At 38.8% G+C, this 24,681-nt stretch overlaps 1 protein-coding gene and 1 long non-coding RNA gene across 2 annotated transcripts; both read left to right on the forward strand.

Moving 5' to 3' along the window:
• The first annotated feature begins 1,945 nt into the window (after positions 1–1,945).
• Positions 1,946–12,460, forward strand: LOC124863523 (transforming growth factor beta receptor type 3-like). Its single transcript, XM_047357933.1, has 8 exons — positions 1,946–2,054; positions 3,192–3,272; positions 6,935–7,177; positions 7,281–7,751; positions 8,039–8,156; positions 8,221–8,322; positions 10,142–10,253; positions 12,406–12,460. The coding sequence occupies exons 1-7, from the start codon at positions 2,013–2,015 to the stop codon at positions 10,249–10,251; spliced, it is 1,167 nt and encodes a 388-aa protein (XP_047213889.1). The 5' UTR covers positions 1,946–2,012; the 3' UTR covers positions 10,252–10,253; positions 12,406–12,460.
• A 963-nt stretch (positions 12,461–13,423) lies between these two features.
• On the forward strand, positions 13,424–24,593 carry LOC124863350. Its single transcript, XR_007037111.1, has 4 exons — positions 13,424–13,622; positions 15,062–15,170; positions 15,294–15,399; positions 23,082–24,593. It is a non-coding gene; the product is annotated as an uncharacterized LOC124863350 (long non-coding RNA).
• Positions 24,594–24,681: the final 88 nt, after the last annotated feature.

A 24,681-nucleotide genomic window follows, 5' to 3' on the forward strand; every position in this document is an offset into this window, starting at 1 on the left:
TTTGATACGTAATGCGAACAGTGGAAGCAGTGTCAACAAAATATTCAAGATAGGCTTAATATGCCAAAACTGTTGCACAAATGTACAAATTAAATATCAACACCCTAAATTGCTGATCTGCTTTAATCGCTTTTGGCCCATTCCTTCTGACAGAACTGGTGTAACTGTGTTAGGTTTCCAGATAACTTTGCTCACACACATATTCAGCTCTGCCCGCAAATTTTCTGTCGGACTGAGATCGTGGCTTTGAGATTCCCACTCTAAACCCATTTCAGCCAAAGCTTTACTTTCTTGCAAATGCTTTTAGATGTTTCTTCAATATTTACTTGTAATATTCTTTCCTCATAATGCCACCTATTTTATAAACTGCACCAGTCCCTCCTGCAGCAAAATATCCACACATGATGCTGCCACTCCCGTATATCACAGTTGAAACGGTGTTCTCAGGTTGGAAAGCCTCCCCTCTATTCCTTCAAATGTAACAATGATTGTTATGGACAAACACTTCTATTTTAGTTTCTTCAGACCACAGGACATTCCTGTGAACATTTGCAAACTGTAATCTGGATTACTGTGTTGGTGCTGGGGTAAAGGCTTCTTCCTCTCTGAATGGCCTTTCAGCCCATGTTGGTACATGACCTGCTTCACTGTGATTAATAGCACAGTCTTACCAGCTTGAGTCAGCACCTACTCAAGGTCTTCTGCTTTTGTTCTGCAGCCTGATTCACACATTTCACATTATGACACAATCATCTCTGGGACATAGAACCCATCTTCTTTGAACAGTATGATGGCTGGACATCCCGTACCGTTTTTATTTGCATGTAACAGATTTAACATGAATTGATGAACGTGGCACCTTTAAGCATCTGGAAATTATACATTGAGATGAACCAGACTTGTGGAGGTCCCCAGGTCCTTTCCTGGCACCTTGCCTGCTTTTGTTAGACTTTTCTATGATTTTGAACAACAAAGCAGTATGTCTGACGTGTTGCCTTAAAATACAACCACAGGTTGGCCTCCAATCAACTCAAATGTAATGACTTCGCAAAAACTTGCAAAGCTATGACTCATAATCTGGGTTTTTCTAAATTATGTAAAGGCATTTTAGTCTAAGTCTATGTGAACATCTAAAAAGTATTTATCTAATCATTCTGGCATTTAGCAAATATAAATTTTATAATCCCTATTGACCTAAATAGGCAAGTGTCAGGTTTAAACCACCTAACAATACTATAACACAAAAAGAAGAGAGAGACAAAGTATTAGTTATTTTACTCGCACGAGGAGAACGGTCAGAGATGTGTTCAGTTACAAGTCTCCCAACCGCTCTGAAACCCATCCAACCGCTTCCTCTTTTTATTGTCTTTTGGGGGTCCCTAGTTTACAAAAACATTCATCTCTAAAGGATGGGAAAACAACAGCTGCATCGTAAACAGGTCATAAACAGCTTTATCCATTAACAACACATTCCCACAGTCCCCTCCATCTTCCAGGGTCAGTTGCCCTTTTGTTCAGTGCAATCAGCCTCTCTTTATGACCTCCTCAACTGGACTGCTTCCTTTCCCGCAAGCTCAGCTCCATTTATGATCTTTGCCTGCAGACAACTCATCAGATCATTTACTCACACACATCTTGAATGATTCTAAGATCAAATAGTTATGTTAAAAAATAGGAGAAAATATAAGACAAATCTTTATTAAATTATTCCAACAGCAAGGTTTAAGTCTGCTGTAATATCAAGCAGTGAGAAAAAAATTTTTAATTAACTCTGGCACCAGTAAAATTCTCTCATTAAGTTATGCTCCAAAAGCATTTTAAGCTTTATAGTAGTGCAGATGTTAATTTTTTCGTCTGTGTTTTTAGTTAAATGGATTAACAGTGGTTCTGTCTTTCAGAGCTTGTCTCTGCCGGCTGCTGCCATGACACTGAAGGATCAGAGATGCCAGGCTTTGTCCAATGGGAGCCATTTCCTGTTAGCACTACCGATTATTTTCTGCGGAACTGAGGGCATGCTGCAGGAAGAGCCCAGAGGAGTGCTGTACAAAAACATGGTGGGATTTTCTGACAAAAAATTATTTTTTATGTCCTAAAAATAGCTATTTTGTGAAGAATGTTTTATTTTCTAGAAAGGCATAACTGACAGACATACCCCAAAAGATCTGCAGCTGTAATCTAAAGTTTTTTATATGTAAAAAAAAAAAAATTTAAATAACTTTGTTTTTCTTCCTCTACACAATTAATGTTACTTTGTTTGGGCTTATCACATAAAATACCAATTAAGTACAATGACATCAACAATGTTCCTTTTTTTAGTCAAACGTTTGAATGTGCCTGTGTACACAGTTCTTTTAGGGTGTTAATATCAGAGACAAGTTTAATTAGAACAGGAGAAAAAGTTCAGTTATCTCTTTGCTGACCTCACCATAAACTACCGATGCAACTTATATTCCGTTTTCTAACATGATTGATAATTAAGTGATCCTGGCCTAATTGCTAAGATGGAAGATTTTGCTGACATCTGTTGTTTATTGGTTTAATCTCAATGGTTTGAATGATAGCAATGAAACGGATTGATCCAGATGCTTTTTGGTTAAAATTGTATGTAGGTGCAAAAGAGCACCAAATGGTTTCTTTTCTAGTTAAGCAGTGCTTAAAGATTGGAGACAAAGCCTCAGTTGACTTTTCAAGGAGAAAATATATCCTTTTGCTTTTATCTGTTGGCTGCTTTGTATCATTGACTGTCATCATCTGTCATCATATGAGCAACAGGCAACTGTTTTTTAAAGCTGTAATTTATCTGTTTAAAAGGTATTAGACGGATGCTGCGAGGCCTAATGTGCTGTCTAATGTGTCGTTTGCCCTTTTGGTGATTCGTGACCCGTGTCGTGTTACCCAGAAAGTAGCTGAGTTGAGGATTAAAAGTGGATCTTAGCAAAAAAACATATAATTGGGAAGGAAATTATATTTCAGAGGCAGAAAGCTGGGAGAAGTATAATAGAGATAAAAAGCAAAATGTGACGCAAACCTTTTTCTGTGGGAGGGGGGCATACAATGTGTTTTCCTTTCATAACATCGTACCTTCCTCAAAGTTATTGTAATTAATATGCATGAATAAGAAAACTTAGTCTATAGATCTTCTATCTGTGTCTTTTGATTTTGTGTGTTTATTCTGTTGTATATGTGATCAGTTGCTGCTGTGGAGGGACATGCCTCAGAGCGTTGCTGCACAAGAAGAGAATGACAAGTCCAGACGGCCCCTCAGCGTACATGTGAGATCTCATTCATTGGGCTCTAAAGAGTGCCTTGCAAAGGTTTTCAACCTCTGGAACTTTTCCACATTTTGTGAAGTTAACACCACAAACTTCAGTGTCTTTCACTAGGATTTTATGAGGTATACTGACATAGACTAGGACGAAAATATATAAATACTTTTAAAACATTTTTACAAACAAAAAATGTTTTTATTTTTTCTTTGGAGGTAATATGAGGTATGTCTTTACAAGCCTAACACATCTAGAAAGTGGATTTATCACCTATTTGTCCTTGTAAAATACATTAAGATCAGTCTGATAAGAGGAACAGTGTCTTTTTTGAGCATCAGTTTTCATGTGTTTCCACAGATTCTATGTCCAGCTTTTCTGCTGATTCTGCTAAAGAAAAGCTTCCACACAGCACCATGTTGCCACCACTGCTGTAAAATATTGGGTTTGGTTTGATGAAGTAGATGAAGGAGTGAATTTGTGCACTGTTGTTCTCAGACAGCAACCCCTGCACTCCTATACAGAATAAACACAACTTCTCTCCAAGTACAATAAATTATTAACAAACAACTTCCACCTGCAGTTAAAACACAAAACAAAACAATGAAGTTAGGACATTGTTAGGACCTTGTGCAAAACTACACTAAAATAATGTGGGTGTTAGACTGGCCTGTCTGCAGTCCAGACCCGTCCCCCATTGAAAATGTGTGGCACATTATGAGGCACAAAATATGACAGCGGAGACCCTGGGCTGTTGAGAAACTGAAATTGTACATCAAGTAAGAATGGGAAAGAACTCCACCTACAAAGCTTCAACAATTAATGTCCTGAGTTCCCAAATGCTTATGGATTGTTGTTAAAAGGAAGGGTGATGTAACACAGTGGTAAACAAGCCCAAGAATGCCAGCTACTTTGGAACATGTTGCAAGCATCAAATTCAAAATGAATGAATATTTGCAAAACAACAATTAAGTTAATCAGCTTGAACATTAAATATCTGTGTAGTGTATAAAATTGCATATAGGTTGAACACAATTTACAAGTAATTGTATTTTCTTTTTTTTTTGTTTTGCACAACGTCCCAACTTCATTGGAATTGGGGTTGTACTTTAGTCAAGAAACTCTTTAACTTTGAATGAGGTCAAATTGTAAAATGATACAGTTTAAGTATCAAAACAAAGCAAAACACAGTGAAATTGATAATATTTATAAATATTTAATATTTATGATAAATTGTTTATCCTACACCAACTTTCTCTGCCCAGACACAACCTCTTACTATGATACACAGCCACTGTTCTCGGGCTAGAGACTGGTGCGGGTGGTTGCCCAGTATTGGTTAATCAGTTTAGCGCATAAAGTTCATGGCTTCAATATTGTTTCAAGGCCGTGGGGGAAAACCACTTCGTCATCATAATCAGAGACACCATCTCTTCCTGAGGAATCTACAGGTCCTTCTCAAAATATTAGCATATTGTGATAAAGTTCATTATTTTCCATAATGTAATGATGAAAATTTAACATTCATATATTTTAGATTCATTGCACACTAACTGAAATATTTCAGGTCTTTTATTGTCTTAATACGGATGATTTTGGCATACAGCTCATGAAAACCCAAAATTCCTATCTCACAAAATTAGCATATTTCATCCGACCAATAAAAGAAAAGTGTTTTTAATACAAAAAACGTCAACCTTCAAATAATCATGTACAATTATGCACTCAATACTTGGTCGGGAATCCTTTTGCAGAAATGACTGCTTCAATGCGGCGTGGCATGGAGGCAATCAGCCTGTGGCACTGCTGAGGTCTTATGGAGGCCCAGGATGCTTCGATAGCGGCCTTTAGCTCATCCAGAGTGTTGGGTCTTGAGTCTCTCAACGTTCTCTTCACAATATCCCACAGATTCTCTATGGGGTTCAGGTCAGGAGAGTTGGCAGGCCAATTGAGCACAGTGATACCATGGTCAGTAAACCATTTACCAGTGGTTTTGGCACTGTGAGCAGGTGCCAGGTCGTGCTGAAAAATGTAATATTCATCTCCATAAAGCTTTTCAGCAGATGGAAGCATGAAGTGCTCCAAAATCTCTTGATAGCTAGCTGCATTGACCCTGCCCTTGATAAAACACAGTGGACCAACACCAGCAGCTGACACGGCACCCCAGACCATCACTGACTGTGGGTACTTGACACTGGACTTCTGGCATTTTGGCATTTCCTTCTCCCCAGTCTTCCTCCAGACTCTGGCACGTTGATTTCCGAATGACATGCAGAATTTGCTTTCATCCGAAAAAAGTACTTTGGACCACTGAGCAACAGTCCAGTGCTGCTTCTCTGTAGCCCAGGTCAGGCGCTTCTGCCACTGTTTCTGGTTCAAAAGTGGCTTGACCTGGGGAATGCGGCACCTGTAGCCCATTTCCTGCACACGCCTGTGCACGGTGGCTCTGGATGTTTCTACTCCAGACTCAGTCCACTGCTTCCGCAGGTCCCCCAAGGTCTGGAATCGGCCCTTCTCCACAATCTTCCTCAGGGTCCGGTCACCTCTTCTCGTTGTGCAGCGTTTTCTGCCACACTTTTTCCTTCCCACAGACTTCCCACTGAGGTGCCTTGATACAGCACTCTGGGAACAGCCTATTCGTTCAGAAATTTCTTTCTGTGTCTTACCCTCTTGCTTGAGGGTGTCAATAGTGGCCTTCTGGACAGCAGTCAGGTCGGCAGTCTTACCCATGATTGGGGTTTTGAGTGATGAACCAGGCTGGGAGTTTTAAAGGCCTCAGGAATCTTTTGCAGGTGTTTAAAGTTAACTCGTTGATTCAGATGATTAGGTTCATAGCTCGTTTAGAGACCCTTTTAATGATATGCTAATTTTGTGAGATAGGAATTTTGGGTTTTCATGAGCTGTATGCCAAAATCATCCGTATTAAGACAATAAAAGACCTGAAATATTTCAGTTAGTGTGCAATGAATCTAAAATATATGAATGTTAAATTTTCATCATGACATTATGGAAAATAATTAACTTTATCACAATATGCTAATATTTTGAGAAGGACCTGTATGTTCGGAGTATTTCTGCGGAAGCTCCATGACGTCACAAGGATTCTAGCCGTGACCCCTCCTTCCTGAGAGCTGTCATTAAAATGGGTTATTACTATGCATTCTGGGATTCAGAGTTTCTGGTAGTCTCTTTTGTTCTCTGTGTATAGTTTAGTCCTTGTTTTCTCCCATGGCTGGGCTCAAAATAACCTAACCCTAATTTAAACAGGGTTTGGTTATAAACACAGCTTTGGTCTTGACCTGTCTTCTCTGTCCTCTATGTTCTTTGGTGGTGTTTGTCAACGAATGTTCCAAGGAAAATAACTGAGGACTTTACAGAACTACTGGATGTATAGTGAGACAGGGAATGTAATTTCACACAATTTTATGTTCGGGTAACAGAGTAAAGGAGACTGAACATAAATGCACACCACACTTATTAGATTTTTATTCATAAGAAATGTTAAGAAACCATGTATTATTTTCCTGTCACTTCACAACCATTCTGTCCTTTGTGTTATTCTATCCCATAAAATCTCAATAAAAAACTTTAAACAAAACTTGAAATGGTTTAAAGCACATCAGTACTTTTCTAAGAAACTGTATCTCACATGTCAGTCTTTGTCCTTTCAGATAAGCTGCTTTGCCACCATTCCCTCAAAATCTGCTGCTGCTGATGATAATGTGACCCTTTCTCTGATGGGACGGTTCACACGGGGGGTACAACAGGGTCCAGAGTCTGTTCCAACTCTCTACCATCTACCAAATCCCTTACTCAGATCTGCTCTTCATCTGAGGCTTTTTGTCACTGACAGCTATGAGCAGACATGGATTGGGCCCTGTGTCATCACTGCTGACCACCGTGTCTTTGTTGAGGTCTCTGTGCTTGTTTGACATTTTAACACAAATTATAGTTCCAACTTGTTTAAAGTCAAGGTTTCCATAATAGTTTCTTAACTTGAAATCTATTTTACTGCAGATTTCTGCCAAAACCTCCCTCGCAGATGTGGTGAATGTGGAGTCGTGTTTTGTATCTCCTCAGTCTGACCCTAAAAAATCTCCCTTTTGGAATGTGATAAGCAATGGCTGCTCCTCAGACTCTTCTCTACACCTCGTCACAAAGCCAAAAGGTGAAGAGTATGAAGGCACTGAACAGGATGGTGAAAAGGAGGAAGACGTTGGTAAAGCAGACGGACATGAGAGTGGCAGAAGATTCTCAGTGATGGACAATGGCATTCCATACATGGGAGATTCGGGAAAAATACAACTGTTGAGATTTAGTTTTATCCCGCGGCCAGTTTATAATGAGTCTATGCAGTTTGTCCACTGCAGCCTTCTCTTGTGTTTCTCTGAATCAGCGAAAGGAAAGCCCATAAATGACACAGGGGGGAATAGCTGCCCAAGTGGGATACTGATTCCTCCACTTGTGTCAGGATCATCCAGACATCAGGTAAAGAAACACGACATGGACAATGTCACCAAACAAATACAGTATTAAGTTCCCCATGTCAGTGGAATTTAACATTAAACATGTTAATAAATATATTAATCTAACTTCAACTAAATGGTTTGGGTTCAGTGGATAACTGATATTAGGAGGCTTTTTATATTAACTTATACCTTATTTCAGAGTTCGCTTTTAAAAAGAAAAAACAAAATATGTCCACTAGCAAGAATCAGCTTTGATCTAGCAAGTGGTAAAATCCTAACTGCCTGTTTCCTGTATTCTCATGTCAGTGTGAGATCAGAAACCTCTCCAGACCCATGGTGGTCACTCGGTCTATTAGTTCACTGGTGACCAAAATGAAATCCTCTGCTGGTCAAAGAACAAAGAGGCTAAGTCCACAAAGCACCAGTGAGTATCATGAATTAAATAATTTCACTCTACCACAATTTAACATGTCATTTTCTGTCTGCAGGTTTTGTGTTGCAAGAAGGACTGTTGATGGGAATCGTCGTTGTAGCTTTTTTAGTTGGAGTCAGTTTAATGGGAGGACTGTGGTGCATCTATAAATACACAGGTAAATGCAGGAAAGGTTGTCGAAATGTAAAAAGTCTGGTCAGATGTAGCAAAGTAACTGATTTGTTGCACTCGATTTTCTATACAACTGAATACTGAAGAATACATCACAGTACTGTGAAAAAGAATCTCCCTATTGGAAGATTTTTTTTAACTTGTTTCAGATCAGCAAACAAATAGGAAAATATAACCAAAGTTTGTAAAAAGAAAAAAAAAACAGTTTTCAAAAGTTGATTTCATTAAGAGAAAAAAGCAATCCAAATCAACATTGCCTCCTGTCAAAAGGTAATCACCTCCATTGTTCACAAATTACCTGCGACTAACAATTTGTTTAGAATCAGAATCAGAATCAGAATCAGAAAAGCTTTATTGCCAAGTACGTTTTTGGACATACAAGGAATTTGTTTTGGCGTAGTCGGTGCAATACAGTACAAATTAAACAGTATAAACATATCTACAATATAATATAAATATATGTGCACAGTTTTAAGTGAGAAAGCTGAGGTTAATTTTACTAGCCACACATGGCTCTGGCAGAGCTGCAGAAGACAGAAATCACCTAGAAAGAACCTTACTGACAACAGAAAGTAGTCTAAAAGGTCTTGAAAAGCAACACATCATTAACTAATGAAATAAAACAGATGGGAAACAAATTCACTGTCATCTATCAGTCTATGAAGGGTTACAAAGCCATTTCTAAGGCTTTGGGATTTCAGAGAACCACAGTTAGTGCCTTGATCCACATGGAACAGTGGTGAACCTTCCCAGGAGAGGTCAACCAACTAAAATAATTCAAAGAACACATAAACAACTCACCCAGGAGGTCACAAAAGAACCCAGAACAAAATCTAAAGCACTTCAGGCCTCACTTGCCTCAACTAAGGTCAGTGTTCATTATTCAACATTAAGAAAGAGCCTAAGGAAATATTGCACCCATTGGAGAGTTCCAAGAAAAACAAACACAGTGGAATAAAGAGAACACAAAGGCCTGTCTTGATTATCCTTAAAACTTTTGAGAAAATATTCTGTGGACTGGTGAGACAAAACTATAGTTTTCTGTAAACTGTGTGCAAAATTAACTGTTATTTGGGTGTAGGGGGCAATTAATCTTTCACATAGGGCCAGGTTGGTTTGGGTATTGTTTTTTTTCTCAATAGATTAAGTCATGATTAAAATTATTATCTAAAATATAAAGATTTGAGAAAGAAAAAGCGGAAGAAATTTGTAAGGGGGCAAATACTTTTCACAGCTTTACATAAGAAAAGGATAGAGTAGTCTAGACTAGACTAGACTTGAATAGAGTAGAATAGAATACAATAGAATACAATAGAATGTATAACAACAAAGCAATAATACGCTTAACAGATAATATGTGCAAACAGTTTGCTGCAGCAGGAAAACAAATTCAAGTTATGAAATACATATTTGGCACCTGTTCCCATATTGTTGTGCTCTTTACATAAATGTATTAATACTTACTTCCAGAAAAAAAAAAAACTGTTTAGTGTTTTATATTAGAAATGTTTTTTTGTGTTTGTTTGTGTGAGTAAGTGGAGGTTAACCAAATATATGCAGTAGTTTGCCAAAGGCATGGCTTTAGTTTGCAACAACAGATATTAAACTATGTCACCCTGCATCTCAGAACAGACAGTACTGTTTCAATAGTAAACATAAAAAAACACACAGTCAGCAGCAGGGCAGACGCTGATTTAATCTAGGAAACATCAGCCACAGGTTAGAAACAACAAAATTATGGAAATCTGAGACAGTTGTGGTGAACTGATGGGACTTTGTGGGTTTTTGTTTGTTTGTTTTTTTAGGTGGACGTCGAGAAGGTTTTAGAGATGGTCATTTAACAAATCAGACAGATGAGGGTTGCAACATCAGGACTCCACCTTTTCTGTCTGATCAATCCTCCAGCTCAGTTTAGAGGTAAGACATGATAACCAAATAATTAGAAAATGAATCACCAACTGTGTTGAATTGGCAGAATTTTGCACTTTTTTTATTCAGGTCTGCACAAGCCTCGAATTTGAATAATGTTTGAATTTTTTAATCTGACAGTCAACATAAAATATGAACGTAACATATGTCTTGTTTGATAGTTTTCAAAATCAAATTTTAAACATTTGTATGGGGTTTACAACAGAGGTAATCCTGGAAGGCAACATGTCTAATTATGTGACTGCTTTTAATCTCATATATACTGACCCTAATTTTGGACACAATGGTCATAAATCGGTGGGCTAATGTGTCATTATTTGCCATATATTTGCCCTTATATTATTGTAGCCTTTAGACAAAGAACAGCTAACATCTTAGTGCTTTAGCAGAGTCATACATTTGAAAAATACTAGAAGAATACTAGAAAAATACTAAAATCAAGAGTTCTGCTTTCGGTCTTTAATATTCTTACTTGTCCTACACAACATTTTCTGTCACTCTCAATACCTTGGTGTTACCCAGGGATCAGTCCTTGGCCCCCTTCTCCTTTATTTGTACACATATTGCTTTCAGGCCTGTTTATTAATTTTTTGTTTTATAAAAGTTAGGTTTTTGTTTAAAGCATATTCTTACTATGTTAGGAATGACGTTTATCCTTTCCACAATTAGTTGTGTGACAGATAAAATAAGTGGTGTGAGATATTTTTGTTGTGTTCTGGGGTTCAGGTTGACCAAAGCACAGACAAGAGTTAGGCAGCAGCATGTTTAAAGGAGCTCTCTTCTTTATTTTAAAAACAATATTTTCCAAGCGTAGCAAGAACTTAGCAAATCACTGCAGGTACAAATAATCCAAAAACTTACAAAGTTGAAACTGCAGGAACATAGTAGTCAAAGTACTTAGGCAAGGGTAGGTGAACGGTGTTGAGAACGGAGTTGTAACGGAGGAACCAGCGAGGAACAAACAAAACCAGAGAGCTTATGAACAGAGGGAAGTGAGGTATGAACCAATGAGACACAGAGGTAGGTAATCAGACGAGAATGGAAAACAGGTGTGAACCAGGCTGCAGAGAACTGAGGGAGTATGAATAGTTGTTAAGGAGACCAAACTAGAAAACAAAGGGGACATAAGACATAACCTAAAGAGAACTGACTATAAAACAAAACCATAAGTAAGTACTGCATTAACAAGAATCAGGGAACCAGAACTAAAGGAAGCTAAGGACAAAGATAAATAACCAAAGAAACATAAGAACCTAGAAAAAAGATTAACTAAAGTAAACAGAGAAACTAGAGGGAACAAAAGAACACCATAACCAGAGATCTGACTAAAGAAACCCTAAGTACAAAAGTACTCCTGCACAGCACCTACGAGCCTGCCGTTCAATTGGAAATGCTCAGCCATGTTGCAATCCCTGAGCCCCTTCTTTCAGTGTATTAAGATCCCTCTTCCGCTAAAAAATAAAGATATTTTCATTTAATGTCCTGTATCTGCTGCTTGATTTTGGATGTGAATCCGAAAGTTACTGTTAAATATGAAACAAGTTATTAGAAATTTAAGCAACCTAATAATAGCTAATTCAGATATTCTGTTTTTCAATTAATTTCTATAATTTGTAGGTGTTATTTAGTTTGTTTAAATATTATTCATAAATATGAAATACTGTGGGACTCGTTTTTCATTTAGAGTGTACTTTGCATGTGGGAATAGCTGTGTTATTTTGTACAAAAGTAATAAAGCTAGTAGATAAGGACTTTATCAGAAAGTCCAGAAGACTGAAGTGGAGGCCTTTACTATGTCCTGGATCCAAGAGTTCCTGACAAACAGACAAAGGTTGTGTGTCTAACCTGGTAGATAGCAGTACAGGAGCACCACAGGGACAGTACTCTCACCATTCATTTGAGTGTGTACACCTCAGGCTTCCAGTATAAGATAGATTCTTAGCGGAGGAGTATAAGTCCTTGGTGTTCACTTGGACATCAGACTGGAGTGGAGACACAACTGTGAAGCCATCTACAAGAAGGGAGAGAGGAAAGTGTATTGTTTGAGGAAAGTTTGGACTTTAAGTATTTACAGCCAGATGCTGTATATCCTCTCTATGTCTGTTGTGGAGAGTGTCATGTCTTCTGCCATCATCTGCAGGGGTAGCAGCATCAGAGCCAGGGACTTAAAAAAGCTCCACAAGGTAATAATAAAGAAGGCTGGCTTTGTTCTGGGAATTCTTCTGGAACCTCTGGAGATCATTGTACAAACAATGATTCTTCATAAAATGAAGAACATTATGGAGAACCCTGAGCATCATCTTCATGAGACTGTCCTAAAACAACAGAGTGTCTTCAGTCAGATGCTTCTTCAGATCTGCTGTAAGACAGACAGGAGATTCTTCCTTTCCACAGCCATTGGCATTTACAACAGCTCTTTGAAGAAACCTTTCATAAGATGAACTACAACAATATTTATTTTTCCTTTGTGATGAACAAAGTATTTTTGAATAGAATTGAACCCCCATTAAATCTGCAGTCAAAAGTGCCAAGTCCTGTGTAAGTGTATAAGTATCAATGCAGTTTTTCACTTTATTTACTCACTGGAAATTGCCAGAAATATGCTGATGAAAATATTTTCTTGGGTGAATTGATCACTTGTATATTACTGTAATGTACAATTTAAATAAGTGCTGAAGGTGGTTAAAATTTATATTGAAAAATCATGGGAGACATATGTGTTAAAATAAGTTTTTACAGTAAGGACTGTATTAAAGGATGCTATAATTGGTAACACTGAATGCATTATTTGGAGTAAATTGTTGTTTTTTATAATATATATTAATTTTGATGCAATTTTATTAAAAGGGAATATAATATGGAAAATAAATCAAAGATGTTTTGTTCTTGCTCTGTTTCCACTTGTATTAATGACTGGTTTTAAATAAATAAACCATATAAAAGAAATTGTTTAGAAGTTGGCAGTTTTAATGAACTTCCTGTCAAAATGTACTTTTATTGTGAAGTATCCTGTTTAGTTTGATGTTACAGAGTTTGACTTTACTGGCAGCGAAGTGATTGGTCCATTTCAAATTTGAATGAAGGCTCTGTAAGTTTATTGGTTGCATGGAATCACGTGATGTTTTCTTTGAAAACTTGGTTGGCTGAGGGGTTTTTCTGTTTTGCCCGCCGAATAATCCTTAGTCTTTTACAGACTAGCTTTGAGTAAACTTCTGGTGAGCTCAAAGTATTCCCCAAACCCTTTATTCCCCAAACCCTTTATTTCCAAAACCCTTCCGAGAAGAAAGAGCAATCTTGCTGTTTTTTCTCTCCACCCAGAGTGATTACTGTCGAACACACCAAGCCTTTTCCGTTGAGGTAAGCATTTTTAATACTTATTTTTTTGGCATATGAATAAGCAATATTACTCTGAAGCTAGCTTGTGCATTTATTTGTTATAAATCAGTAAAATTAGGCTTTGTTTCATTTCGAAATTATATTATAAAATATGCTATTTAAATACCGGACTTTGCAGTCTTTGCCTTAAACCGTTTGTGAAGCACACAGAGTTTGAGGAGACAAGCTGGCTGCCGTGAGTTTTGTTGCTCTTGCTGTGAAGCTTAGTTTCGTGGTAGGAGACGTTAGGTAAAACTACAGAGAGCGGGTCCGTTGAAGGTAACGTTCTGGATCCGTTGTCATGACTTAACATGACGACAGAGTTGCTTGCACATAACGAATTGAAGCGTATGAAAGTTAATCATTTAAAATAAATTAGTCAGTAATAAGTAAAGTTAATTAATGAGGCTACAACTTCATAAACAGAGAATAGTTAAATGTGCATTTGTTGAGCTTGAAGCTCAAGAAGGACCGGTATCCGCTTCCAAACGGACTCTGGTGTGGTTCGCCTATGGTCTGAATATGATCCGGTTCCGATCCGAACCAACTACAGAAAACGTACATCTCTTTACTCTCTTTACTTAACAATCCACCGATTGCTAAGATGTAAGTTATACTGAAATCATACCTGGGCAGCTGATTGTTGTAACACCGGCCATGTTTGAGTGCGCGCGCAGAGCACAGCGTCTTCTTCTGCGTTCAGCACGTATTCTTTCAACGCTGTTCCACACTTATAACTAGAACGTCTCAAAGTCTGTGTTGAATGAGCTGCTCTTCAACCTCACGATAATATTGCAGCTGTAATAACGGAACAAATATGCAGAACAGAAGAGCTGCACGCAGCACGTCTCATGCAGCTGTTTTCCTACATTTCCGGGTCTGTGCTCTGTCTTGCCCAAGTCATTTCTGTCCAATGGGAGCAATGATCGTCACCCACGTGGCTTTGTTTACAGGTAGTTCACTTGCAAAAAGTAAAATGTGAAGCAACAAACTAAACGGTATACAATGTCATCTTATAACTGTAATGTAATTGTCATTTACTTAATGTACTTTAAATGTGTCCATCACAGGGTGACTTTGTGACTTTTTTACTTGCAGTTTATTTATAAAACTGTGGGGACTTTACTGACATGCATTAGAACAGCAACTGTATAACATGTACCTAATATAAAGTCAAAAATTTTTATGGTGTTATTGACTCATTTGCTTTTCCAAAAATTAGTACAACTTTATGTAAGCTGTTAAATGTTTAAATTGATGTTTTTCAAACAGTTTTTAGTTGTACAGTAATTTATGAAAAAATGCACAATGTTGTGATGAACTGTACATCTTGGTAAATTAATGTGAACATATTCTACTAAAGTAATATTTTTTTAATCATGAATACCTTTAGCATTTATTCCTTTAATGTTAATTTGCAGATGCCTCGAGGAAAGTCCCACCGCCGATCCGAAGCTGCTCGTCGCAGGTTTGAAGCAACTCGGGCTCAGCGTGTCGGGATGCCAGAGCCTTCCAGCGACTTTGTTCCACGTCAGTGATTAAAATATTGGTTATGTGTATATAGTGTTATTGTGGACCAATCTGGTTTAAATATTATATGTTAAATAAATAAGAAAAAAATCTAAGTACTTGCTTTTGTATGTTTATCCATAGGGTTAGGGTTAGCTGACTCCCAAACTCCACATGTTCACCAAAAATGCAACCTGGAGATGAAGACACAATGAGCACAGATGTTTTCAGCTTCTTTAATGAGAAAGAGGTAACACAGAAAGACACTTTTTCACCACTAAGTCCATCAAAGGGTGCAAAACCCAAATTCAAAAAGTTTACCACGAAGGGTTTTTGTATAAAGTGTTGTGGAAAGGTTCCTCTGTCATCAATGCATGTCCCAGAAGTATCAGAGACCAAGAAAAAATCAACAGAACACATCCCTGTTGCTGGTGTGCAGTCTGAGCAACAACAGAAACGTTCCTCTCAAGATTTGGATTCCCACCAGGAATCCAGCAAGGACATCCCTGGACTCCTTTATCCAAGTAAAATGTCTCACTCCGAAGTTCAACAGATTTACCAAACATTTTGCCTAGATGTGACAGAAGATGAAAATAAAGATGAAGATTCTGAGCGTACAGATATTTTTAGCATCTTTACCGACCAAGAAGAAACTCCAACAAAAGATGCCAAACCCTTCTGCAAAATAGTATGGCAAAGGTTTAGGACTTTTTTAGCAGAAACGTTTGGTTCCAACCCATCAAAGGCTGCACCCATTCAGTTAGCTGTTGACCCATTACCACAGCTGGTTGTCCCAGACACCTTCCTGTCTCAAATGTCAACAGTAGACAAGACCCAAGAGAATGTAGGCACACAGACTTCTCCAGAGTTTTCGGTCATGCAGGGGGCAGATCAGTATGAAGCTGCAAGAGAAAAAGCACAAAAATCTAAAAATGCTGTGCGGGTGCTCGTCAGGAAAATTATTTCTCATTGCATAGAAGAATCAGGAAACATGTGCAGTCAGAATGTATTTGATTTAATTGAGGAGCACCTGTTTAGCAAAATGTGGTCAGAAGCTGAAGGAGAACTTTTAGATATCGACCCAGAAAAGATTGAAAACTGTGACACGGCTATTTTGAAAGACCTTTGTAAAATATTAAAAAATTCATTCAGTCTACTGGACTATTTGTACTTAGACAAAGAACCAAGCCTTTATCATGAAATTCTTGTGTCCTGTGCCAAGAAACACTTAGGGAGTCTTAAGAAGTCTTCCTGATCTACATTTTAAGGTATTAAGACCAATGATGCATAAGAAATACATCTAGTGCAGAAAACATTTGAGAAAGATATATAAAAATACATTAATCTGTTATACAATTGGCAATTCACAGTGCATAGCAGCAAATTAAAATTCATATGAACATGGTTCTATCTTTTTCTGCTTGAACTAAAAATGAAAAAGAGTTTTGGGGCTGCAAGATGGAAACAAATTCCGATGTTCTCATCATGCATGCGTGGGTTCTCTCCAGGTGCACTGGCTTCCCCCCACATCCAAATAAATTCATGTTAGTTTAGATGATCTTTCTGAAATGTAATTAGTGAATTTCTGTCATCCCCTGGCAAAGTAACATGAACGGGGAAAGGAAATTTGACAAAAATGTAATACATGTCTCCAATCTTTTATCATGTTTAGGAATATTTATTATTCACACACACATACATATATATATATACATACATACACACACACATATATACATATATACATACATACATACACACATATATATATATATGTATATATACATACATGTATATGCATACATATACATGCATACATACATAAATACAGTACTGTGCAAAAGTTTTAGGCAGGTGGGAAAAAAACTGCTATAAACAGAATGCTTTCAAAATGGAAGTGTTAATCATTTATTATCATCAAACAACAAAATGCAGTGAATGAACAAAAGAGAAATCTATATCAAATCAATATTTACCTTTTGTCTTTAAAACAGCATACATTCTTCTAGGTACACTTGCCCACAGTTTTTGAAGGAAATCGGCTGGTAGGTTGTTTCAAACATCTTGGAGAACTAACCATAGATCTTCTGTGGATGTAGGTTATCTCACATCCCTCTGTCTCTTCATGTAATCCCAGACATACTTGACGATGTTGACATCAGGGTTGTGTGGGGGCCATACCATAACTTCCAGTATTTCTTGTTCTTCTTTAAGCTGAAGATAGATCTTAATGATTTGGCTGTATGTTTGGATTCGCTAACTTGACATTTTGTAAATTGATAAAAATAAACAATTATATTTGATATTTCTGAAAGCATTGTTTGTTTACAGTGACCCTCAACAATCAGAATTCTGGTAATGTCAGGACACCATAATCTCTACAAAACTACCAATTCTACTGATTGCGACTGTCTCAGAATATTTGACAGTTAATTATGATGTACCACATCTGACTTAGAGACTAAAGCTAGAGATATGGCACATATAATGAGTAGGAACTGACCATGTCCATCAACAGATCTTCTTCAAACAGAAGATATGCTGGAAGTGGATCTGGGGAACATTGCAGAGTAGTTCAGAAACCTAAGGATAGGGAGAGGCATGCTGAAGAAGCCTGATGGAAGTGATGTGCTAGTAACCTCTCCCTCCCAGATAGGGCGAGGCATATTGTTGACTCCTGATTGAGTGAGGTGACTGTACCCTCTCCTTCCTATTAATGGGGAGTTCGCTCAGATATGCGGGTTAGAAACGGGCAAAACAAGGTCAAAATGGCAACTTCAATCCAAAATGGCCGACTTCCTGTGGAGTTTGGACCAATGCTCCAAGAGACTTTTTTGTAGGTCCTGAGAAGTTAGATATGTGTACCGAATTTCAGATTCCTCGGTCAAAGCATGGCTTGGGGCTGATTTTTTGAACTTTTGTAGGGGGCGCTGTGTAGGAATTAGGCCACGCCCACCGAATATGTCATCAGATCTCTGTTGGGGACTGGACAAGGATCAATCACATTGAATTTGGTGCAGATCAGATGATCTATGTGGAAATTAGAGCCAAACGTATGGCCATGGCGTGACGTCTGATTTCGCGGCGCCGCCACGGCCACGCCCTTTTATGAAAAGTTACTGTGCTTCAAACGAAGTTAGACCCACTAGTTATCTGTGTTCTGACACACTTTCAAGTTGATTGGGTCAAGAGGGTCAGAGAGGCACCTTTCCAAGTGAAAAAAGTGACTTCCGGTTCTGAGGGGGCGTGGCTTTGATGTTGTCAGCATATGACCCCATAGGATTGTCGGGAACCCGAATGTCCTCCTTCATGCCAACTTTGGTGTGATTTGGAATTTTGTTGGGAAAGTTATTGCAATTTTTCACTTTCGGCCCGAAAGCCAAGTTCGTGGCCCGGCCACGCCCCCTAAACATGGCCAAAAACTCAGGATTTTGATAACTTTTAATCCCCCATCCCTTAACTGCATGTTGACCAAATATGAACCCGATAGCTCAAAATCCCTAGGAGGAGTTCGTTAAAGTTCGAGGTGAGTAAAAGTGAAAAACGGGCAAAAATTGGCCTTTGACCCAAAATGGCCGACTTCCTGTGCATTTTAGGGCATACCCCCAAGAGACTTTTTTTCTTGTTTTGAGGTGCTCTAGCATTGTGCCAAATTTCAGATCTCTACGACTTACGGTTCGGGCTATCTCACGTTTGGAGGCGTGGCTAAGTGGGTAGGCCACGCCCACTGATTACGACATTAAGGATCAAGAATTTTCGTTGGGGGACAATTTTGGGTAAAAGCGTGTGCATCTAGGGGCTTGGCAAAGTCCCCATATTGCCCCGCAAAGACGCAACGGAAAAAAGAATAAGAATTCGAGCGATTACAATAGGCCCTTGCAGTTTTCCTGCTCCGGCCTAATAATAATAAACATTCGAATTACAATAGGCCTTCGCAGCTGCTTTGCTGCTCGGGCCTAATAAGAATTCGAGCGATTACAATAGGCCCTTGCAGTTTTCCTGCTCGGGCCTAATAAGAATTCGAGCGATTACAATAGGCCCTTGCAGTTTGCCTGCTCGGGCCTAATAATAATAAACATTCGAATTACAATAGGCCTTCGCAGCTGCTTTGCTGCTCAGGCCTAATAAGAATTCGAGCGATTACAATAGGCCCTTGCAGTTTTCCTGCTCGGGCCTAATAAGAATTCGAATTACAATAGGCCTTCACAGCTGCTTTGCTGCTCGGGCCTAATAATAATAAACATTCGAATTACAATAGGCCTTCGCAGCTGCTTTGCTGCTCGGGCCTAATAAGAATTCGAGCGATTACAATAGGCCCTTGCAGTTTTCCTGCTCGGGCCTAATAATAATAAACATTCGAATAACAATAGGCCTTCGCAGCGCTTTGCTGCTCGGGCCTAATAATAAACATTCGAATTACAATAGGCCTTCGCAGCTGCTTTGCTGCTTGGGCCTAATAATAAACATTCGAATTACAATAGGCCTTCGCAGCGCTTTGCTGCTCGGGCCTAATAATAAACATTCGAATTACAATAGGCCTTCGCAGCTGCTTTGCTGCTCGGCCCTAATAAGAAACACAGCAATTACAATAGGCCCTTGCAGTTTTCCTGCTCGGGCCTAATAAGAATTCGAGCGATTACAATAGGCCTTCGCAGCTGCTTTGCTGCTCGGGCCTAATAAGAATTCGAGCGATTACAATAGGCCTTTGCAGTTTTCCTGCTCGGGCCTAATAATAATAAAAAACCATGCAAAATAATAAGAAAACAACCATAAAGGAACTTAAGAAGGAAAACACTAGGAGGCAGTAGAGGGAGAAAAAGAACTAATAAACATGACACAAAAACCAAATAGAAACATCTAAGCAAAGGGTAAACAAACACAAAGCCACAAACAAAGTCCACAAATGTCACACCCTGACAATTTTACTAAATGAGCTAAAGAAATATATTGATATTTAATATTTATAAACTTTCTTAAGCAAGGTAGTTCTCCTTGTTTGTTTTAGCTGGTGTTTACATTCCATCACAAGCCTGCACATCAGAGGCTGAAAAACAGCTAGCTTACCTGATAACTGACAAGAAGAAAAACACCTCTCTCATCATTTTTCTTAGAGATTTTAACAGCGCATACCTCTGAAATGAACCACAGAAAAACGAAGGATGTGTAAAGTGTCCCGCCAGGGATAAAAACACACTGGACCATTGTTACACAGTAATAAAAGAAGTATACCGTGCATTTTACCATGCAGCTTAAGGACTCTCTGATCACTCTCTTCTTCATCTCATTCCAAGTTACAGGCAAAAACTGGACTGATACGTCTAAGTAGATGTTACAGCTGTTCTTTGACTGCACAGATTGAAGTGTTTTTGAAGCTGCAGGCACAGACCTAAATGGATTTACTGATACTGTGACATCATATATCAGTTTTTGTGAGGACATATTTGCAGACCAAGACCTTCTGCACATACAACCACAATAAGCCATGGTTTACTTGACGTCTGAGGAAGCTGGGTCAGACCAAAGAAGAGGATTACAGCAGTGGTGACCTGGCCCTGTATAAGCTGGCAAGAAATAAACTGACCAAGGAGATCAGCTAAGAGAAACTACAGCGAGAAGCCAAAAAGCAGCATCTGAGCTAATGACCCAGCAGCAGTTTTGAGGAGCTTGAACACCATTACCAGCTACAGGAGACCATCCCTCCATGCTGTGATGACTCCCCGACTGGCTGAGGATCTCAACATCTTTGTCTATAGGTTTGGAAACTAACCATTCACACCTAACTCCCACACACAAGGACAACCTGATGGTATTTCCTCTTTCTGCCTGAAAGCTTGCACTGACCAACTGCTGCATTTTCACCCATATCTTCAACAAGTCTCTGGAGCTGTGTGACGTTCCCTCCTGCTTCAAACACTCCAACATCAACCCGGTCCCCAAGAAACACACCATCACAGCGTGAAATGACTACAGACCTGCTGCCCTAATGTCTGCGGTCATGAAATCATTTGAGAGTCTCGTTTTGAAGCATTTGATGGACATCACAGGCCCCCTGCTGGACCCCCTGCGGTTTGCTTACTGGACAAACAGGTGATGCAGTCAACTTGAGACTACAGGTCCTTCTCAAAATATTAGCATTTCTTTCTGTGTCTTACCCTCTTGCTTGAGGGTGTCAATAGTGGCCTTCTGGACAGCAGTCAGGTTGGCAGTCTTACCCATGATTGGGGTTTTGAGTGATGAACCAGGCTGAGAGTTTTAAAGGCCTCAGGAATCTTTTGCAGGTGTTTAGAGTTAACTCGTTGATTCAGAAGATTAGGTTCATAGCTCGTTTAGAGACCCTTTTAATGATATGCTAATTTTGTGAGATAGGAATTTTGGGTTTTCATGAGCTGTATGCCAAAATCATCCGTATTAAGACAATAAAAGACCTGAAATATTTCAGTTAGTGTGCAATGAATCTAAAATATATGAATGTTAAATTTTCATCATGACATTATGGAAAATAATGAACTTTATCACAATATGCTAATATTTTGAGAAGGACCTGTATAGTTAATCCAGCACCATCTCCATCACCGAGGGATGTACAGACCCTGTTTGAGGACTTCAGCTCAGCTTTCAGCAATATCAACCCAGATATCCTTTACCAGAAGCTCTCCCGGTCCCAGGCTCAACTAGTTAATGGGCCACTGCACTTCAGTGAAACTCCTAAAGTTTGGAGATGACACGACTTTCAATAGTAGATCCAGGACAGTGACGAGTGTGCATACAGACAGGAAAGTGGATTGGCAGGTCCACTGGTGCAGTCAGAACCAACTGGAGCTTAACCCATACAAGTCAGTGGAGATGACGGTAAACTAATGGAGAACTCCCCCCACACTGCCTCCCTCACTGTCCTCAACAGCACTGTGTTGACTGTTGATCACATCTGAATCCTAGGAACCCCCCTCTTTAGGGACCTATGATAGATATTGCATATAGACACTGTTCGGAAGAAGGACCAGCAGAGAATGTACTTCCTGAGGCAAATGAAGAAGTACAACCTTCCACAGGAGCTGCTGGTAATCTTCTACACTTCCATAATTCAGTCTGTCCTGTCTTCTTTCGTCACTGTGTGGTTTGGATCATCCACAAAACAGGACAGGTCCAGACTGCGACGGGTCAGGAAAAGGGCAGCTAACATTGCTGCAGATCCGACACATCCTGGATGCAAACTATTTGGTATTTGACCTTCAGGTCGGTGCTAGAGAGCACTGTTTGCAAAAACCAGCTCAGACCGAGACAATTTCTTTACCCAAGCTACCTCTCTAATAAAAACAATGAACACCTTACAGTCTGAGTAGTCAGCTCTGCTGTGATAACAAAATAAGCATACTTCCACTTTCACAATCTTTCTTTTTGGTGTTTCTTTACATAAAAAACTGGCTGCACATACACACATACTGCTCCTTTTATCCTTATTTTTTATTTACTATAAAGTTTATATTTTTTTACCTAATGTCTCTATGCTGTGAGCGCTTGAAACCGAAATTAAATTCATTGTTTGTGCACACAGTCTTGGCCAATAAAGGTGATGGGCATAGGATGTTATGCCTTTATTTTGTTTGTGTTGTCAAAGTTTAGCTAAGCACATATTTTTCTGACACATGGGACCTACCTAACTATGTTAACAAAATGCTAATAATAGCTAATCAATTTAGTCAGAAGTCAATCTACCACTCTGCCCTCTTTTCATATTAAAGATATTAGAGCTGCAGACCAGCTGGGGAGAACACACTGAACCTAAATTCAAAGCTGTGCATTTAAAATAAACTACAGCGGTTAGATGCTCTGTCAATTCCAGAAAATGTATCAGCATTAGGCAAAGCACCTGCAGATTTTCAGCTCTGATCTCCCAGATAAGTTTAAACAGTTGCATTCTTTTATCTGTTTCAGGATTTCCTCCTGCAAATCTGAGAGTGGAGAACTGGGACATAGGCTGCAACAGCTTTTGTGTGTTTTTGTGCGAGAACACAGCTGCTTTCTTGCATGTGCAGAGCCGTTTTTGCACCTCTGGTGAGTGTCGTTTTATGTGCAGCAGAGAGGCGAGAGGCCTGTAAACATGTCAATACAGTAGATCTTAATCATGTGCAGCATTCTGTAAGGTGACACACTTGATTCATAGTGAAAAGTCACTAGTTTGATGGTGTGGGCAACTCAACACCAAGTCATCTCTGAAGTGGCAACTAATCAGCAGACAAAAAGATGTGGATTTAACAAGGCCTAAAAATTTTGTTAGTGACTCAAACATAGAGTACAGCATCATCACCTTTGAGTTATGCTGACCCATTCGTTCAACTCCAGACTCCCATCTTACTTCAGTATAAAAAAATGCTAATGTTCTTTGTTGAAGTCAAATGCTGTAATATGTAATGCTGGATGTTAAATATTTGTATTTGCTTAAAGCATAAATAAATCGTTTGGGGGCCTCACTGAGGCAGCAGAGGGATCTCTGAGAGCTTTGTTTGCATTTTAAAGCCATCATGCAAACACAAGATCAACATTTAGTGAGGTCTGTAATTTTTCTGGATTTTATTCTGCTGTAGCCAATTAACATCATTGGTACAGTTTGGGATTTTTGAAGCCAGGTTCTGTTTAAAGGTTGTAAGCAGTTAATCTCTTACCTACAGTAGAACACTCTCTTGGCAACTTCATTTAGTATAAATCCTGATTAAATAGTGGAGGCTGAATCTAACAGCTAGTCGGACAGGGTCCAAGACAAAGAAGACCACGGTGGACTAATTCCATTTTAAAACAATCCCAACCTAAATGATTTCACTGGAACACTATTTTATGAACCGTTAAACTCTCCTCACTGTTACATCGAGCGGACATTATTACACATTTTGTTTATTATTATTTTAAAATGCTAGGTTCCTGTTAACTGAACCATTTCTGTTATTCAGAAGAACTTTCACTTCAACAGCACAGCAGCTTTGTTGTGTACCCCAGGGATCAGTCCTTGGCTCCTTTTCACAATCTTTTCAGGTGCTGTGCCATTAGCTTTATCCTCTGGTATCATGATTTATACTAAATACTGACATCAAAAAAGTTACCGACTACAGGCAAGACTTGTAACTGTTTAGAATATTTCAATGAAATGTTATTTAAAAAAACTGAAATGTTTGCCCTGAATAAAAAATGTTAATGTCTGTATTATTTAAGGTTGCATAAGCTGATTTTGTGCAATTATAGTTGCAAGATGCAGGCTGAAATGCTACTTCATGTTTGGTGATGGTAAGGGGAAGTGCAACTGACAATATTCTATTTTTGCATATTTTCTATTACATATTTCAGTGTAGAATTTTATGGATGACTAATCTCTATCAGAAGGGTACTAAGGGCACAGGTGAGCTTAAGCAATTTTGTGATAGTTTAATTTTCAACAACCGAAAATGAGTTTAAAGGGGGATGCACCTTATAGATTCAGAAATAATCCCATTATCGTTATCGAATGAGCTCACTTGAGAAAAGATAAAATAATGGTCACAGAGCG

The sequence above is a fragment of the Girardinichthys multiradiatus genome, chromosome X (assembly GCF_021462225.1).
Source record: "Girardinichthys multiradiatus isolate DD_20200921_A chromosome X, DD_fGirMul_XY1, whole genome shotgun sequence".
NCBI lineage: Eukaryota > Metazoa > Chordata > Actinopteri > Cyprinodontiformes > Goodeidae > Girardinichthys > Girardinichthys multiradiatus.